This window comes from Populus nigra, chromosome 5, assembly GCF_951802175.1.
Source record: "Populus nigra chromosome 5, ddPopNigr1.1, whole genome shotgun sequence".
Lineage (NCBI taxonomy): Eukaryota > Viridiplantae > Streptophyta > Magnoliopsida > Malpighiales > Salicaceae > Populus > Populus nigra.
In genome coordinates, this window is record NC_084856.1 from 22,373,844 (window position 1) to 22,393,784 (window position 19,941).

General features: G+C 32.8%; 3 protein-coding genes across 8 annotated transcripts; 2 read left to right on the top strand and 1 right to left on the bottom strand.

Moving 5' to 3' along the window:
• The first annotated feature begins 4,267 nt into the window (after positions 1 to 4,267).
• Positions 4,268 to 6,367, top strand: LOC133694951 (dormancy-associated protein homolog 3-like). Of its 5 annotated transcripts, none has more exons than XM_062116644.1 (4): positions 4,268 to 4,507; positions 4,685 to 4,858; positions 5,173 to 5,211; positions 6,034 to 6,367. In XM_062116644.1, the coding sequence occupies exons 1-4, from the start codon at positions 4,393 to 4,395 to the stop codon at positions 6,138 to 6,140; spliced, it is 435 nt and encodes a 144-aa protein (XP_061972628.1). In that variant the 5' UTR covers positions 4,268 to 4,392; the 3' UTR covers positions 6,141 to 6,367. The 5 variants fall into 5 exon arrangements, with proteins under 5 accessions (XP_061972628.1, XP_061972629.1, XP_061972630.1 ...); XM_062116645.1 differs by having other exon boundaries at positions 6,037 to 6,367; XM_062116646.1 differs by lacking the exon at positions 5,173 to 5,211 and having other exon boundaries at positions 4,269 to 4,507.
• A 2,764-nt stretch (positions 6,368 to 9,131) lies between these two features.
• On the top strand, positions 9,132 to 12,559 carry LOC133694953 (folate-binding protein 1-like). Of its 2 annotated transcripts, none has more exons than XM_062116649.1 (5): positions 9,132 to 9,385; positions 10,137 to 10,516; positions 10,902 to 11,236; positions 11,843 to 12,012; positions 12,326 to 12,559. In XM_062116649.1, the coding sequence occupies exons 1-4, from the start codon at positions 9,253 to 9,255 to the stop codon at positions 11,967 to 11,969; spliced, it is 975 nt and encodes a 324-aa protein (XP_061972633.1). In that variant the 5' UTR covers positions 9,132 to 9,252; the 3' UTR covers positions 11,970 to 12,012; positions 12,326 to 12,559. The 2 variants fall into 2 exon arrangements, with proteins under 2 accessions (XP_061972633.1, XP_061972634.1); XM_062116650.1 differs by having other exon boundaries at positions 9,133 to 9,385; positions 10,158 to 10,516.
• Positions 12,560 to 13,609: 1,050 nt separating this feature from the next.
• Positions 13,610 to 16,804, bottom strand: LOC133694954 (serine/threonine-protein phosphatase PP1). The gene is made up of 4 exons (XM_062116651.1): positions 16,144 to 16,804; positions 14,670 to 15,229; positions 14,196 to 14,381; positions 13,610 to 14,079 (listed from the first exon to the last, which is right to left on the bottom strand). The coding sequence occupies exons 1-4, from the start codon at positions 16,337 to 16,339 to the stop codon at positions 14,056 to 14,058; spliced, it is 966 nt and encodes a 321-aa protein (XP_061972635.1). The 5' UTR covers positions 16,340 to 16,804; the 3' UTR covers positions 13,610 to 14,055.
• Positions 16,805 to 19,941: the final 3,137 nt, after the last annotated feature.

Genomic DNA, 19,941 nt, shown 5'->3' on the forward strand with positions numbered 1-19,941 from the left:
AGTTTGATTTTTTTCTTTTAGGCTAGCTTGATTATGAAATAATGGCATGCTAAAATTCCAGGTTGATAAATGTTTATCAATATATTAAATAAAACATGGCTTCACATACATACATATATATATATATATATATATATATATATATTAGCATGATCTATTTTATCATTAACATTACATTATATGTTAAATATAAATGACATGACTCCTCGTTGCCCCCACTCCGAGCAAAGCAACAAAAATGCTGATAACGTGTGTACATATTCACATATACAGTAAGCTTTTCAAGAGGTATTGTCCTGATTAACGTAAATTTCGTTTTTGAAAAGACTTTTTTTAAACAAGAAAAATATATTCATGCTAAATACACGACTAAGACTCTGAATATTACATTATTAGATATTAATTTAGTCATTCCTAGCCAATCAACTTTCTGCTGTAATGGCATCCATGTCTCCTCTTGTAAAATCTCGGTTTGCGCCTGGAAATTTGACTCTGTTCTTGGGTGTGGTTTCCTATATTGGCCAAACTATGACTATTATTGCATGTTCGTTCCTTTAGGAACTTCCTCTGAAAGTTACTGATAAGACACATCTCCCTGCACACTTCCGGATGGGCTGTTTCTCCGGGTCCTACCAAAAAATATCAAGATGAAGATAATATTTTTTTTTTAAAGTAAAAAAATCTTAATACTAAAATTATTAACTCATTGAATCCAATAACATTGAGTGGTCTAATAATTTGATTTAAATTATACGCAAAGATACAGAAACTATTGAATTTCTATCTAACTCAAGATTGGATGGTCTAATAAATCAGAAGAGTTATTACAATTTAATTATCAATAAAAAAAATCTAATAGATAGCCTGTTAATTCATCAAATTCTAAACAAAATGCCTTTGGATTTGCATGGCGAAACTATTGAATTCCTATCTGACTCAAAATTAATTCCATTTCCATAGTACAAAAATCATCCCAATCTTGTGGCACTGATAATACTAAAACTTAGCCTGAAGGGACAAGGAAGGCGGAGTTTATGTTCACAGAGTAAAGCTGAAAGGATATACTTTGATTTTGGTCTTGTTTTAGTGACACAAGCTTGAGATATGCCTACCACCTTGCTACAGCTTAGTCCTGTGTTCTTTCTTCCTTCTATCTATTCCTCATGCGAGCATTGCACACGTTCTCAAAACCTGTGGATTTGATTCAATCTATCAGCTTGTGATTCGAAATCAGACACGCAAATCGATAAGGAGAGCCCTTCATTGTGTCAGCTTGGTTTCATTAGGGCAGAATCTGTAACACCAAGTACACTGGTAGATGCTCTAATGGATGCTGATAATTGATTTTTTTAGCAAGTCCATCTTCTTGTTCCTTCAACCTATTCTCTTTTTTATCCCTTATTGTTTTCAGGTAAATAACATGAAAAGAAAACACAAGAAATGATGGGTTCTTCCATGCATTTCTAAATTTCAAACACTAGTTTTTTTACCATCAGAGATGTGCACTAGGCTACGTATATCATGCTTCGCACACCATGGCAAGTTCAGCTGGTGTTACGTCGTTTGATGCCTGCAGAATCTGAACGCAACATTTGCTCGCAGTCATGAAGTGAAATTTGCAGTTGCTACCTCTCCTGCTTGGCCTGCAAATGTTTTAGCCGAAAGGAAAATCACAGTGTTGTCCCCTCGTATAACACACATAATTAGTTTCCTCCAATAATCCAGACAACATCGTTGCACAAGTCAGAAGTTATTGTTGAAAATGCACTGGATCTAACATACAAAATTAATATTCACGAACAGATTTATATATTCAGAAATTGAATTCTTGGAATGAATGAAAATATAAATATCGATTAATGCCATGTATTTTGCCACTCTCATGCGTTGTATTCATGTTTATCTGGTCGTCCTCTGCAATTCCCATGATCCATGCGGTAGTTGCTATACATTATTTACATGATTTTTCATTTTATCTTATGTTTTAATCACTTCATAAGAAAAGGATGCATCATTTCTTGTATGCCTTATTCAGCCAAATGTCAGTTGGTATTCCGACCGTGCAAGATCTTACCGGTTGGTAAAAAAATCACTCGCTTACGCTGGTTATTAGGATGCATTCCAAGGGTTTTTAGTCATAAATTACAAAAAGACAAATCAGAAACAAAAAGCTTGTTATGGGTTTCAATGCCATGAAAATGTCTGGAACTCTTGGCAAGCTAGTTTGGTTTGGGCCATACGTACCATGTGATTCTTTAGTGGATTTTTAAAAAAAACTTTATTTGGGTCAAAGCTAAATCTATATATGTTTAGTATATGATAGTTCTTGCGTTTTAAAAAGTAGATTTAAGTAAAGTTACAAATCATAATCTTTTTTTAATTGAGGTTTTAAAAGAATATTTTTAGCAACATTCATATAAAAATATAAATTATTAATTAATCACACAATTTTAAAATTAAAGTTGAAATAACATATATTTTTAACCATACCTCGTCATACTACCAAATAAATTCTAAGTTAATCAGGTTTTGGTTCTACTTGTCGTGCCATTTTTTATAACTATATATGCTAAATATTATAATATTTAAAAATATTTTTATTTAAAAATATATTAAAATAATTTTATTTTTATATCTTTCCATCAAAACTATAAAACAAATAATCTATTCTATACTTTTTAAAATAAAATATATTCTTTAAACACCCAAACAAAAAAATAATTACCAAACTCTAAATGCTAAGATTTATGGCAGTGTTTGACACTGCGGTAGGAAAGTATTTTTGAAAAATTTTTAAAAAGAATTAATTTTTTACTTTAAATTAATATATTTTTGATATTTTAAGATCATTTGACATGTTAATGTCAAAAGTAATTTTTAAAAAATTAAAAAAATATTATTTTAATATTTTTTAAAATAAAAAACACTTTAAAAAATAATAATTACCACACTTGTAAACATCTTTTTATCACGAAAGTTCTAGATATTTCAGCTGTTTCATTATTTTATCCGGTTAGGCAAATAATTGAGCTAGTCTTAGCAATAAATAAAACATAACTTGTCGGACGGAGACAAGAGAAGACTAAATTAAATATTAGTGCCAAACTGAACTTTGGAGTCTGTATTTGATAAAAACAATTTAGTAATTTCCCCGTCAAAGGACCCCACAACACCATGCTAGTAGTGGGGTCACAGATCCAATGATGATGTACTTGCAATTTGGATATTTTAAGGTTAATTGGGAACATAATTGGGGATCACTGATTTTTTATGGGATTATTAGAGATTTCTTAATGATAATGCTATCCACTAAACACATATAATTTAACTTTTATTATAATATAATAATAATATGAAAAAAAAGGCTTTGAACATTTTTCTTTCATTCAAATGTTGTTATTATCTTATTGGATTCAGAAGATATTAAAATTAAAATGAAGAGCTAAACATAAGGAGTTTGTCACGACGGTTAGATTTAATAAAAAAATTAATGATATAAATTATAAATGATGATATTTTAAAAATCAAACTAGTTTAGAAATAAAGTTTCAGGATCAGATAATAAGTTAATTAAGTGTTCATAACAATCTTCTCTATTTAGTTAATAGCTCATGTTTTTTTTTTTCTTGATAGGTCAAAGTTACTTGTAACTAATATTTATAAAAGAAAATTTTAGTAAAGACAAGAACTTCTGATACTTAAATAAATATATTTTTTTAGAGAGAAAATAAAAAAATATTATAGAGAAAGATATTATGAATATATATATAAAATGAAAATTATGAATATATGTTTTGAAGATTTCATGATGTATTTATAATTTATTAGTTTTATCTTTTTTTAAATAAAAATCTAAAAAAAATCTAAAATGTAATCTTACATTAATAATACTCAATAATCTAAAAATATATATATAAATAATTTAATATAAAAAATTATTCTTACAAATATATTTTCCAAATTCACAGTAGTTAAACAAATTCAACATCGCAATAAAGTACAACTCCAAAAACTATCCATCTAGATAAAGCCAAGGACATATTCGTCTCTCCAATGTAGACGATGACCCCCATCACGTGACACGCCACGCTTCACATCTCCTTTTCAGATCTCCGGCAACCCCGGGACCCACTCTCGCATCATTGATCTTATCTTTGCAAACGTGTCCCCTCCATTCACTTCCACGTAATTTCATCACCACTGCATCTAGATCAGCGGCCGAGATACTGCCAAACTTGCTAGACCCTCAACCCTCTCTTCTTCTTTAAATACCCTTCCCCACTCCACGAAGCTTACTCGCTCTATCATCTGCAGGCCTTAAACTACGCCGTATTTGCGGGAGCGCGCCGTTTCTTTGGCTAAATTTCGCTGGGTTTTTTTCCAGCTTCCGCCATGAGCCTTCTCGATCAGCTCTGGGACGACACCGTTGCCGGTCCCCTTCCGGAAAGCGGTCTCGGCAAGCTCCGGAAGATGCCGAGCTTGGGCCTCCGGCCAAACCCCGGCAAGGGTATGCCACCCATTTCTTGCCACGACTATCGGACCATAATAAAATGATGAAAACAACTGATTTCAATCGGACGGTTCTTATAAATTAGAGAGCTAGAATAGTGATTTGTTAAATGTAATATAATTATGATTTTTTTAAGTAAGCTTTTTTTTATTATTATTTTATTGTTATGAATAGAGTCAGGCGGCGGCGGCGTGATGAGATCGCACAGTGAGGAAGCGACGACGGTTGATGAGAAGAGAGTGACACGGAGTATCATGATAGTAAGACCACCGGGATACACTAATGGTTCGTCTACTACACCGCCGGCTTCACCAGCTGGATCGACCCCTCCCGTGTCTCCTTTTCCTGGTAAGTCAATAATGCCCTCTGTCTTTGTTCCTCCCAGATAAGTGGAGTTTAGGGGTAGTCTTGTCATATTAGTGGTTAGGTGGATATGGTGATATGCTTTATCTGATGGGTAGATGCAAGGTGTGTAACTGTTTGTTTGATTGCCGTTTTGGATGATGACATTTTTGTCCTTGTCAACGTACAATCATGCATGGGATGCTGCTACTGCTATGTTAGGATCCATGCCCTAATTTGATAAGTTTGGTTATTGATACGGAAAGGGTCATTAATTTTTGTTGCCCTAATTATGTAAATTGTATCTGCATTTTGTTTAGGGTTTGGTTGGTCTGTCACGTCAAGATTATGTGCAATGGGTTGGTAGAATTTTCTCTCTCTCTTTTTTTATTTGGGTGCGGATACAGCAACGTATTGAATGGTTCACTGATAATATCTTATGGGTATCGTGGAAGTCAAAATGAAACTATTTGCCAGTCAATCCAGGTACTGTCACCTGGATGGATTATGTGGAGCAATCTTTGTTTAAGGTGATTAATTCAGATTAATTGGATTTAGTAGAATGGCCAAGAAAGAAGAGTAAATATTAAGAAAAATTCAGATGTTGTAGCTAGTTGGGTTCACTTGCTGCTCGTATTACTTGAAATGCCTTTTTGCTAGCGCGGCCAACCGTGTTTGGTAGGGCGGTCAACAGCGTGGTTGGCTTCTCTACCAAACGATGTGAAATCTTGGTGGAAGAGTAGATGGATGTGGTGAGCGTGCATATACTCCTTCGATTATGGAAACATGAACGACCCATCAAGAAAACAATGTATTCATGGTTCCATGTATACGTGAGAGTGACAAGTAAAAACTCGGATATGTTGAATAATTCCTTGCGGCGAGGAATGAGTGGCGGGCGCCGTGGTGGGGAGTCCATCGTCTAACTAGATATAGACTGATTGATATATGGTGTTTGTGTAAGTGATGGGAGGCATCCCATTGTATTATATATGGTGATGGTCGTATTTCCATTAATTCTTAGGATTTGCTAGCGTGCCTAGCATGTTCTTAATTATATCTTTGTGTATATGGTTCGTGTCAGACAGATTGATTCCATTGTGCTTCCATTGTTTGTGAGAATTGTGGGATTCTGAACTTGATGACTGACACGAGCGAGCTATTGTATTTTGTTAAGGAAGCAGAGAGTCCTTTCGGTTTCGAAGGAGGTCTACATCGGATGCATACGAGAAGCCAACCGAGGTTGGACCCAGAAATCCTACTTCTCCTTTCGGCGTGTGAGACCTGAGCCCTTTACATCATCTCCGGCATCTGTAGTAGTTCTCACCTCCTCGGGTGATCATGTCTCCGTTTGTAGCGACGATGCAGGACTGTATCCTAGTGTGTGTTTTAGCTGTCTAACAACGCTTTTCGGATCTCATGCCCTGGTGTTGATGGTCTGTGAGATGTGTCGTAATTAAGATGTAATATATGTAGAGATATTATTTATTTCTCAATGCAGTTTCTTGCTTGTTATCTCTGTTTGTATGGAGCTTTTCAATTTTTGTCCGTTGCTTGCGTCTTCTCCTTTTATACGTGATTGTGTGTGGGATCAGCATAGCATTATGATGATGCTTTTGATGGAAGCTGAGATAGGACAGCCAATTAATGTTATCATCGTGAAGACCGTCAAGGATGGTGGGCTTTCCATTATTACCTTATTTATTTATTCTAATTTGATAAGGAGGGATGGAAATTTAATCAAAATCCAAAAGTGAGTTTTACTGGTTATTTTACTTCTTGTGTAATATTAGTAATTGATGATTAATAAATAAGATATAAATATAATTGTTAAACTCGATTTAAAAATTGATCCAATTATATTTTCTGAATTATATATATATTATTTTATTTTATTTTATTTTATGTTAAATAGTATATGATAGTTGGATAATATATGGTATGGATATTTATATTTTTCCTACTTTACTCAATAAGTAACTATTAAAAAAATCCTAATTTGTGGGTAATGAGTAGGGAATGATTAAAAAGTTCTAATTTGTGGGTAGCCATGTAATCCGGCCTGGCTTGTTTGTTGTTTGAAAGTGGTTTTTTGTTTTTAATAAATTGTATTAAAATAATATTTTTTAATATTAATATATTAAAATAATTTAAAAATATAAAAAAATTAATTTAAAACAAAAAAATTTAAAAATTTACAAAATTATGGTTCAATTACGGTGCAAATACTTTTTAAAACCTTGTTTGTTATTGTAGTACGGCGTACTTTAAAAAAATAATTTTTTTATCTAATTAATTTTTTTAATATATTTTTAGATTATTTTACTAATATTATTTTAAAAATCAATAATTATTATTTTTGTGAACGATGGAAGTCGTCTTGGCTCGTAGCAAGTTTATAGGGGTGCGGTGCACCGAGTCAAGTGGTGGACCAATACCATTTATTGGCTTTCTTATCCATCACATCAGGTTGCAAGAAATGTCACCTCCTTTACCTTCTCAGCGCATGATTTGTGTTTTCTACTGTAGCGGTGATTATTATTTGTTAAAATATTTTTTATTTTTAAATATTAATTTTTATTCTTAAAATTTAATTTTTATATTCAAATATTTTCCCACACACGCTGTTAAGCACGTGGGATAGTGCTAGCTTCCTGGGTTGTGATGTCCTTTTCCTGTATAGTTTTATAAGGAAATAGACCGGCGTGCCAATTGGGCTGTAGACTTTGCTGGCGTGCTATTTTTTTAAATTATTATTTCAAATAAATTATCAGAGCCATGTCTTTATTCTTCTACATCTATCAACAAAATCCACTAATATGTAATAGAAACATGAAATTAATTCTTGAACAATACACAAATGAAATATGTAGAACGGAAATTACGAGCGATTTAGTGTTTGTGCAGCAAATTCAATGTAATTCTTCGCCGGGAAAGGCATATATAATGCACCGGGGTGTCAAATCCGGTTAGGAATTGATATGAAAAGGAGCACAGGCTGAGTGTTTTTTTTATAATTTATCACTTTCCTTTTCTGGTCAAATAATACGGTAAAAAAAAAACTACCAAAGTATTTATCTATTCATTTCCCACTGAAGTATCTTCTAACGACTCTCTTTCATCCTTTTGTTTTGTTTTTTTCTCTAAATTCTCATTTTTAATTATGTTTCAATAGAAATTTGACCAAGGTCAACTGTTCAAATCATAAAAAAATTATTTTATTTTAATTTTTTTAAATAGGTTATAGTAGGGTGTTGTTGTTGTTATTATTGTTATTAATTTAAAGGGTTGTTCTAGCAAATATAAGACGAGGCTTGAGAGTTAACTCCCTCCCAAAAACTTTGGGGCCACGGGCTGCAGAGCACCCTGTGTAAAGGCTGATTCTGTCATGTAAAAAGTTACATGTTTGTTTTTGAGGTTAATTTTGCGGTGGTAATTTTTTAAAAAATATAGTTAGTTGTAGTTAATTGAATTTAAATATATGTTTGGTAAAAATTATAGTTGAAGTTTATGTGTAATAATAAATATATATAAAATATTTGGTGGAATTGTGATCGTAATTGCTTTTCAAAGTGCGTTTTACTTGGAAATGCATTAAAATAATATATATTTTTTTTAAAAAAATTATTTTTGATATTAGCGCATCAAAATGATCTGAAAACACCAAAAATATATCAATTTGAAGCAAAGAAAAAAATAAAAAATTTTAATTTTTTTCATAAAACGCTTTTGAAATGCAAAAATAAATAGGATTTTATGAAACTCATTTAAAAAAAACATGTAAAAATTGCTTCACAAAAACTGTGTTTCAAACTTAATTTTTTAGTGGGCCCCGCAATACAAACACAATTTGATTTGTTACCAAACACCTTGTTGCGTTTGTTTCAATGCAAATGCAAAAATTGGTGAAAAACAAACGCAACCTGACTGGTCCGTGAAAGCTAACTTAGAATGCCTAAATCAATTAAAAATTCAATTAAAAATCTAATTCAAATTAATCCCTAAATCTTAAATATTTCATTTCAAGCTAGATTTAACAATTATATTTCGTTTTGGATGGAGAAAAGGCATAATAAAAGCTTTAATGAATAAATTCATTTACACAGATAATCTGTATAAAATTTAAATTGAAAAAAAGATTAGATGGATGTACAAAAATTATCCAAAAAGGGCTTAGAGGTTTGATGGATTTTAGGGGACTAAGAAGACAAGTGTAGCCCAATGTCCTAAACTTGGAAACAAAATTATTCAAATAACATATGGGTCCTCGATTTTATTTATGGACCCAAGCAGAATTCAATTTTTTTACCGGGTTCAATCCAATCCATCGGATCCAAATCCACACCAACCGGGTAATCCTACAGCAACTTCCATTTTCGTACTATCATTCACCACAGTTGATGCAGCCTCCTCAGTCCCTCTCTCTCAAATTCCAAGTCAATTCGAAGCTTGAAAGGCCAAAAATGAAGACAAAAAAATATGGGTTCTTGATCTTGCTACTTTTTTTTCACTTGCAAATCCACTTCTCCTCCGGTAGAGATTCTTTCTTTGTCAATTCTCCATTACGGGTTTTTTTTCTTCTCAATTTTGTCACTAACTGTTATTTGCATTGATTTTGATAAACCCATTTGTAATCTATTGATTTTGGTACAGAAATTCACTTGTGGGGTCCCGGTTTTAGGGCGTGGCTTGCCCTTTAGAAAGTTAAAAGATAAGAAATTTGTGTTTTTTTGCTTGTTTTGATGAAGGGAATCACTGTATTTGAAGCCATACAGTTTAATTAGGTTCTTTATAATTTTTTTTTTTTTGTAGGACACTTGAAAAGTTTGAGACTTGTTTTGTTAAATAATGGGTGGCAATTGGTTGAGATAACGATGAATTGGGGTGCTTGAATTATAGACAAAATCTTGTTTAAGTTATTGCAAGTTAATCCCTTCAACTTTAAGGATATTAACTTGGTGATTGAAACATGTTCTTTGTCCAAATATTTATGTGTTTTTTTTTATGGATTTGGTAGTGGAACATGGTCTTTGTCCGAGAATTTACATGTTTTTTGGGGGAGTAGAGAGGTAGTTTCTCATTGAAAATTGAGAACATGTTATTTATGTGTCCATTAAAGCCTGTTTGGAATCGGCTGGTGTGTAAGAATTGAATTTTAGTAAGTTAAAAAAGCTCAGTGTTTGTATCTGGAAAGCTAAAATTCAATTAATTTATCTCATTTCTGTTTGAGAACGATCCTGAGTTCAAAGGATCAGATTCCAATTGCAAATTCTGATTGTTGCAGGGGTTCAATTTGTTAATGCAGGAAAAAATGCTGGAGTATGTATTTCTAAAGGCGGTCGCTTTCCGCCATATACATCGGAAGGGAAACCTCCGAAAAAGGTAAGCAAAGGTGCAAAAGATTTGACCCTCTGCAGGGTGTTTCGGAAAAAGACATGCTGTGATGTGGCTCAGACATATCCTGCTTTGCTGTCTGTTAGGAGGCTGGCTTCAACAGGAGAAGCCAGCCAGGAGTGCTTGCAATTATGGGAATTGTTGGAATGTTCAATTTGTGATCCCCAAATTGGTGTTCAGCCTGGACCTCCTCTTATATGTGCCTCGTTTTGTGACAGAGTCTATCAAGCGTGTGCCAATGCTTACTTCTCTATGGATGCAAATAAACGGGTAAGAGCAAAACTACTGACTTCTAGACTAGCTGATTCATCAATAAGACTTTTTGAGTTATCTGGTGCAAGATTTTACCTCTTATCTCCTTTTTAAGATTAGATTAGCTTATGGTATTGGCATCTGTTTGAAATGAGAATTGCATTTAAGGACTTCAATGCTTATTGCTTGCTTAAGGTCTGAGAGCTCCTTAGTTCAGTAATGAGTTCACGAACTAACATTTCCCCAATGGGCTTAAAGAAATTAATATGTTATGCATTTTCCTTTATGTTTTCCTGGTAGACTATTGTCAGTTGTTAAAATATCAAAACAGATCAAGGATCTATTATGTCATCCATCAGAATGCCTTACAAAATCTATTTCCTGATTGTATTTCATCTATCAGGTCATAGCCCCATGTGGAGTAAATGACTTTGTTTGTGGACAAGCAGCTGAATGGGTCTCCAATGGCACAGAGCTCTGCCATGCTGCAGGTTTCGCTGTTAAGTTGTCCGATGATGCGTATGTTGGTGCTGAAGAAGCATCTTGCTATGGTGGTAGAGCAAGTCTTGATTCTATTGCTGATTCATGGAGGTCTTCGCGATCTGAGTTTCCCCAGAAAGATGAGAATTTAAGGGTCTTGGAAGATTTCCAGCAGTGGGTGCAGGAAATGCCGTTCAGTGAAAAAATATCTTGGGCAGTAGGAGGGTTAGTTCTTACTGCAGGCCTCTTGTTCATGAGGTTAGATCAATCTATTCTTGCCTTTCTTATTTCTTCAAGATTTCATATTTAGCTTCTCGGCTTTCAACCTTCATTTAGCTCCTCAGAAAATGAGGATTACTGTAAAGATAATGTCCATGAAATCCCCTTTTATCCAGCTCAAGTAGTTACACTAAATAAAGATAAAATAAAGGATTCCTGCTTTCAAAACGGATAAAACCCCCATAGGAACCACAAGGACAGTAGGCTTCATTTTATAAGCATTCTCATTAAAAATTAGAATGCTACTTATCATCCAAGTGGGAAAATTGGTGTGACATCTTTGGCATTTAGCAGTAGATATTTTTTCTTTTTAGAAGTTTGGTGAAGTGTGCTGCCGTTTATTGCAGATGTCTAGCACATTTCAGTAAATACTTGATTCCTTCTACTTCCCCTTCTTCGAACTCATTGCGAAACAGCATGTGGGAGACATCAAACACACTCGGATACCATTATGTTTAACTGATTTTCCTTCATAAATCATCCATGCTATCCTTTTTTGTCTAGTAGTGGGGTGTGAAGTTGATCGTTCAATTTCATTATATTAGCATTAATGATGAATGAAATAGAAGTAATTGCTTTTTGCAGCAAAAGGAAGAGCCATGGTCAGCGCCAAAAGCTTGCAGCTATTCAAAGAGCAGCAAGGAGACTGGATGGCAAGACGAGCCAGAATTCTCCCGATAGTTTAGTAAACAGGAAAGGAAATCGAAGATGAATACGTAGTTGAACATGAGCTTGATGACGTTTTTAATTTACAGGTGAGTGATGCTGGTGTAGAACTACTATTATGATTTGAATCACTTGTTCCCTTCTTTTCTTCCTAGTTAAAAGATAAAAAAAAGAGAAGCATACACGACTCCAAAGTTTTTCTTTTTATTAAAGAGCTATTAAAGCCAATTTGAGTAAGCAAAATACTATTTCCTGAATTTTCCCGCTTTCTCTTTCTTTTCAAGTCCTTATAAAGAAATTGCAGGCACGAAGATAACTGGATGTTCTTGACCAGTTCGGTTCCGAATAAAAAACGATTCAGATAAATATATTTCTTATCGTAAGCAACTACACGTTTTGCAGCTCCAGTCTGGAACAAGCTGCCTCTGTATCTAGCTGGAAACTATCAAGAACATCAACAGCACGCAATCTCAAGATTGACTAGTGTATATTTGTCAAGCTCCGATGATTGTGGCGGGAAAGAGAAACTAGGATAAATGTATCACGCTGTTTTCCAAGAACCGGTTGTCAATACATGATGGTGCTTTGTAACAGAAGATTTTCCTCCTATGAGATAAATAAGTCCCTTTCATATCCTTTCACAGAGTTTATGAATTGCTTCCAAGATTTAGGAGGTGGAAGACAATAGGGTCATGAAATATGAACACGCCAATCTGCCCTTCGTGACGTTATGCACTGTTATCAAATCAGGCCCTACCTGACAGGTCAGTAAACCAAATTAGGTAAAAGTTTATCCTGTTAGATCTAGCGAATTAAACCATGACTAGGTTTATTTGGTTAGATGTAGCCCCTGATCTAGAACGATATTTTAATTTAAAATAAAAATCTTAAAATAATATCAATTTAATTTAAGTTAATTTACTCAACTTGTGGTTGATAACTTTGCTCAAGTTAAAGTCTGATTGATATTGTAGCATTAGTTGTTTTTTAAAATATTTTTAATTTTTTAAAATTTATTTTTAATATTAATACATCAAAAAAATTTAAAAACAATAATTAAAAATAAAAAAAATAATTTTTTTTCAAACACTTGTTAAATTTAGAATAAACACTCAGTTTTTTGTTGCAACCCTTCCATTTTTCCAATGCAGAAAACTTGAGAGATGCAGGATTGGTTGAGTCGCCTAGCTAACAGACAAATGGAAGTGATGAGAAGACCCATATAGATAATCCACCACTTGCTAGAAACATCTACAGCATAATCATGAGCTTTCAAGATAACAATAATTCATGATTTTGCCGAAGTTAAATGTGTAGAATTTGTTCTCAAGTAACTGTACAGGCTTGGTTGCCCAGCAGCTACAAGAATCTGCATGAACCTCTTAAGCAACTTGTCATCACAAATCCAATTGCTATAAATTACTAACGAGTTTGACCGTATAAAAACTTTTATAGTTACGATTTAAAACAATTAAATTAAAAAAAAACCATAAATTATATTATTTTTTTTAACAAGAGAGTTTTTAATATGGCCTATTAAAATTATACTTCGTGTTGATTAACCAAACAATTTAATGTAGTTGAAGTAAAATATAGACCACAATCACACTGCGCCATAAAAACAAACATTCGGATATCGAACAAACTATTTTCAAGGGAGATCGAATGAACCAGGAGCAGACGATGTTTCGGTTGCTAATAGGGCTATTTCTGGTACGGTCAAGTTGCCAGAAATGGGCCTATTTTGATTGCCATTAGATGAACAAGGGGTCTCCCTGAGCAAACCATAAGATTAAACTTGCACAAACATCTCAACAAAAATCACACCTATTCTCAGTCACTACTTACAAACAGCATATATACTGATTGACCAGAACAGGAAGTTCTCAAAGAGCATCTGACATAAGAACTTGTGTTCCTGCACATAACATAGCATGTGCTGCTGTTTTTGCAGATTTTTCTAACAATTTGCAGCATTGCAAATTGAATTGGGTAACATTTTATCAAGACAAAAAGGATTCTTTCTGATGATAAACCCACATTGTGATAGATATTCAAATCACTGCTCGAACCGAGTTAGGTCAATCTCCTATTTGAAACAGGAAGAGATCCCTGAATGCCCTTTTCCCTTACTAGATCTTTCTGGCTTTAGGAGGCTGTTTGAATGTAGACAAGGAAAGGAGATCAGAGTGTTTCAACTTCCAAACACGGAAGCGCAGATAAAGACAAGGGGAAAATGGGAGAAAAAACATCAATTATAACATTAACATACCTTCTTAAGGGTCAACTTTGAACTGCTTGCTGGTAGAATTGGCTTTAATATCTCAAAGGAACACACTAAAGATTCATCAACACTTAGGAGAGCACCTGCATTGTCAAACTCCCCACCATAGTTTGGAGCTGAGAATATTGTTACTAATCTTCGTTTGGAAAAAAACTCGTATCCATCCTCCACCACCTGGAACATAGACGAAGAAAAGGATGCTAACTACATAGGAGTATCAGTTTATATATTTTGGTGAGTTTCAGATTATCATGATAGTTTTGCACATTTTCACTATCTCTAGATAAAATAGTTAAACTGAAGCAAAAGCTTTTTGCAATACCCTAAATCATGACCCAACACATTTACAAGGCTTCAACTTGGCTATATGCAAGGAGAAAGAGCATGGAAGCTGATAAAAGCTGCTTGTTCACTTTGCAATTTTTAATGGGTATTAAGCTTGCTTAAACAGAGTTGGCTCACCTGATGACCTCGGCAAATGAGATCCAAGTCGTTTTTATTCAAAAACTCAGCAACTTTATCAGGTCCAAAGGTACATGAAACACCTCGATCACTATCAGCCCAACCCTCAACCCTAGCATCAGGATCAGACCAAAGCAGATCACAAAGGAGACCACAATCAGGGATTTCAGTAGGTCTTTGAATTTCCTTTATCTGACCCAAATGTTCCAACTCTGGAGAGAGGCCTCCGTGCATGCAAAGTATCTTCTCATCAATCAGTGCGGCAACAGGCAAACAATTGAAGCAGTCGGTAAATATTTTCCATAGCCTAACATTAAATCTCCGTTTACACTCGTCATAAAACCCATATATCCTGTTGATCTTCGCATCCTCATGGTTACCTCTCAAGAGGTAAATTTTGTCGGGATATCTGATTTTGTAGGCCAGAAGCAGACATATGGTCTCCAAACTTTGCCTCCCTCTATCAACATAATCCCCAAGGAAGAGATAGTTTGCTGAAGGAGGGTAGCCACCATATTCAAACAGCCTCAGGAGGTCTTGATATTGCCCATGTATGTCACCTGTAAAAAGACACCAATTAGATATGCAAGGGGCGAAAGAGGAGGCAAACAATGACTACAGTACTTTGCTGCATTGTAAAGTATAAATTGTTCCATTAGGCTTGTGCAAATGAGCAGTACGATCCTTGCCAGGGGAGAGGTATTTTCAAAAATATTCAACAACCAAATTCTACCGTGAGTTTCACATAGTTTATAGGAAACAAGTGAAGAACTTGATGACTTTCTCCCAAAAGCACATGTCCTTTCAAATTTATGAGACAGTTCCTACCTAATTCTGATTCTAAGGCCCTGCTATTTCTTTTTTTTTTTGGGACCTGTGCGCGGGTTATTGCAAAATAAAGACTCGAACTCAACCAAATGAGCAAGAAGCCAATTTGACCTAACCAAAGCTCAACAACCATTCAGAATGTTGGATTTTTTTATCATTTTTTTATAATTTGGTAGTCAGGAAGAACGGATTCTCCTATTCAAAGGAAGTGCAGCTACCAAATAGGCCATGCTTCAACCAATCAATGTTGGATTTGATGGTAATAAACAAGTGGATGGAACTGAGCTTTTGCCTCATGTCTCTCCCTGAAGAAACACATGACTTACAACGACATAGATGTCCTCCAACACAAATCCATTAAATAGAGTAAAAAACCAATCCCTTCACATCAAACATTACAAATCCTTCAACAATTGAAATACAATTAAGACAAGATCAATCAATCAAATCAAGCCATACTTAATTTATCAAGTGATCCATGTCTGTAGATAAGCTGAAAATTAATCCCTTTTTCTTAAAATCATTCAAAACAGTCTTCTCCAACAATTTCACACAATCATATCGCATGAAAAACATAAACACACAGCATCAAACAGGATGAAAGTCAATTTATCATTATCAAGAGAGGAGATGAGAGAGTGCTAACCACAGATGCGAATGGGAGCTTTAATCTCGAGGAGAATAGGCTGAGAAAGGAAGATTTGGCGAGCATTAACACATAATTGACGGATCTCTCCTTCAGATAACTGCACTTGCTTTCCTCCTTTCCCTTCTAACAACCTCCTTATTATATCATCCAATACTGCCTTATCCATCATCCCTTCCATCGTCATCATCATCATCTTCTTCCAAAACCCAATCCTTTATTTCTTATAAAGAATCAAAATTTAAGTTCTTAGACAAGAAGATAAAAGACCCCAGATGGATTTTGGTGCTGAAGCAGTGAAATAAAGGATCCAAATGAAGAATTTATACAAAAACAGATAAAGGGTTGGTGTGCTTTGAGAGAGAGAAATAAAAAAAGAAAGAAAGATTCAATCTTTCTCTCTCTTTTCTTTAGAAGCAAATAAATTAAGGAGTGAAGAAGGTAAAAAAAGGAGAGAGAGGTGAGAAAATATTAGATCAAGAGAGAAGCAAATAGTGATGGTTATGGGTTGTCAATCTAAAGAAGAAAAAAGCTATTTTTTTTTTCAATGCCAACTGCCAAGAAGATTCACAATAACTCGATAAGGAAGGTTGAAACCTTCAAAGGTGAGGTAGAGAGAGAGAGAGAGAGAGAGAGATTTCATCAGAGGACAAAAACCGCGTACTTTGAAAAGTCAGTTGATACGTGAAATGCTGTCTCTTGATCGAGAGATTGGCCTACCACACACACACACACACACACACACATTCTTACATTGAGATATTTTGATGCTACTCCTGTTTTCTGATGTCTGTTTTTCTTGTTGTCGTGTTGTGATCTTTCTTTTCCAAGAGGGTATCTAATTAGTGTCATGGTTTTCCTAACTTTTTCTAAGGTTATTTGGATGTTTCGCTGGTTGTGAAAGTTATTTTTAAAAAATTATTTTTAATATTAATATATTTGAAAGTATATAAAAAAAAATTTAATAAAATTTAATTTTTTCAAAAATATTTTTAAAATATAAAAATAAATAAGCTCATTATTTGACACTAAGTGTAGTGTAATTAAAGATATTGTTATAATTTTTATTGTTTAAAATTATTTTTTAATTTAAATTATAGTAGATACTTGGGTTTAAAAAAATTATAATTTATAATTTTTACTATTTCAATGTTAACGACGTACTTAAATTTTTAGGAGAAAATATATATGGAATATTTATTTAAAGATTTGATGAAAACAACTTAGTATTGGTATTAAAAAAATTAGAACGAAGTTTTTGAAATAATGATTGATAAGAGAGTCAAAGGCATCTGTATTTTATAGTCAAAGATTAAATTATTGAATTTATAAAAGATAAACATATGTGAAAGTATTTGTTAAGGATGTTTTTGTTGATCACGAACAAAGGTTAAGGATACAATTCATTGGCAGATTTTTATGTTGAAAAGTTACATGGTATATCACATTTATGACTTAAAAAAGGAAAAAACAATGGATCGAAATTTATATATATATATATATATATTATTTGAGTTATTTTTTATATCAAATAAGACAACATGTCAAGTTATTAAAAGAATATTAATTATTTTAGATCTAATTATGGATAAATTTTTTTTATTTGAGTTAGGAAAAATACAAGTGAACAATTTATAGAATGATTTAAGTTTATCATGTATTAATTTTTCATATGTATATTTTTTAATTTTAATACATATTATCTAAATAAAACAATAATGTATTTTCTCTTATATAAATGATTTCAATATATATCACATAAAAAACTGGTAAATCCATATATTAGATCACATGAGAAACCAATTATTAGTTTTAGAAACCTTCTATTCAAGGGGACAAATTTAAAAATTTAAAAATACATAATTGAATAATTTATATAAATATAGACACCAAAACAAGCTATAAGAGAGGGAACTAGGGAATTGTGGCCATCATACACCATTTAGGAATACGGTGCAAACCATATTCCACGAAATTTTTTATATATATTTTTAGATCGTTTTGTTATGTTGATGTCAAAAATAATTTTAAAAAAATAAAAAATATATTATTTTAATATATTTCTAGATGAAAATTACTTAAAAAAGTAATCATTACCACACCCTTAAACACCCTCTTAAATATATACGATACGATGCAATTGTGTTACATGATGCGCGAGATATACTACTCGATACATCTCATGATCAAATCAACTTTAACTCCCTATGTTCTGAAGTTATAATTCAAGAAAAAAATAGTAAGAATTTTTTTTTTAATACATCAACATATTACTTTGACTTTTATTATGTCACTATTATATAAAATTTCGATTTTTTTAAAATTAATTTGTTTTTAGTATTACTATATTGTTCTGATTTGATGTGATAAAGTAAATTTTTTTTATTTTTTTTAAAACATTATTTTATTATATTTTTAAGTTAAAAATATTTTAAAAAATAAGCACGATCTTAAACAGTTTTTTATCTTCTCCTATGAAATTATTAATTTTCCAAATTCCATCACCATTCCAGAAATTAAGATGCCATGATCAAACCCTTCTCTAGTGATTAATCATGAGAGATGAATTTTGGGTTTCATTTCTTTTTTTCTTTCTTTTTTCAAGAAGAGGAGGAAGGGGGATTTATTTCTTTTTTTTTTCTTTTACAAAATGTTAGATTTCCAAATAAATCATTCTTCCAAACACAGTTACTAAAACTACATTGGCTACACGAGTCACCCTGAGATCTAGCTGACATGCCCTTAAATTCAGGTTGGGTTATAAAAAAAATCAAATTAAAATCGATCGGTTTTGATTTTATTGATCTGAGTCAATCCGAAATCTTTTTTTTTTTAAAAATAATTACTAAAAATTATGTCATTTTAAACAAGCGACTTATGCCTTGAGAGCTGAGTTTAATATTTTTGCTTTGAAAGAAAAAATTAAATGGAAATAAAATTCTCTGTGTGCTTCAAAATTTTGCATTGGAAGAAGTCTTTTCCATAATTACGATGAGATCTTGCATTTCAAACTCAAATCTCGAAAGCAGAAGAAAAAGGAAAGCAATATAGCCTTTACTTGAAAGGCTATGAAGTCAAGATTGAAGCCAGTCTCCCAGAAGCAATTATTAAAACGATGAAACTGTAAGAACACAAAATAGACCAAAAGCATTTACTCTGTGTGAACACAAGACCCAGATGCGAAGACAAATTCTATGCTCTTTCGATGATGTTTGATGTCGAAAGTTACTATTTTACACACTGTAAGAACACTCCCCCTCTTTTTATCAACTCTTTCTATCAAAATCATGAATAACTCCAATAGTTAGGCTTTTTTTTTTGTTTTAAAAGTGTTTTTTTTTCATTATTTTTTTTATATATTTAGATTGTTTGGATGCTTTATATATATAAAAAGTAAATTTAAAAAAATAATAAAAAATACTATTTTAATATATTTTTAAATAAAAAATATTTTAAAAAATAATTATTATTACAATATCAGATAATCCTGATTAGTGAAATGCTTGGTTGGTAGGTGTAAACATGACTGTGTACCCACAATTTGGTAGCCCAACATTAGACGATAAAAGGTTGGGACACATCTATGATCTACAATATTGAAGGGTCGCCCTTCTTGGTGCAGTGAATTGATTACTGATCTTATAAATTTCCCTGCTACCAATGAAATCACAAGTCTAACAGTAATATCCAATATCAGATTTTTTTTTTATTATTTTTCTATGATTTTAGGTATTTCTAGGTTAGCTTTCGAGGGCCAATGCAGTTTGGCCATGCATGAAGCATCTCTAATATGTGGCC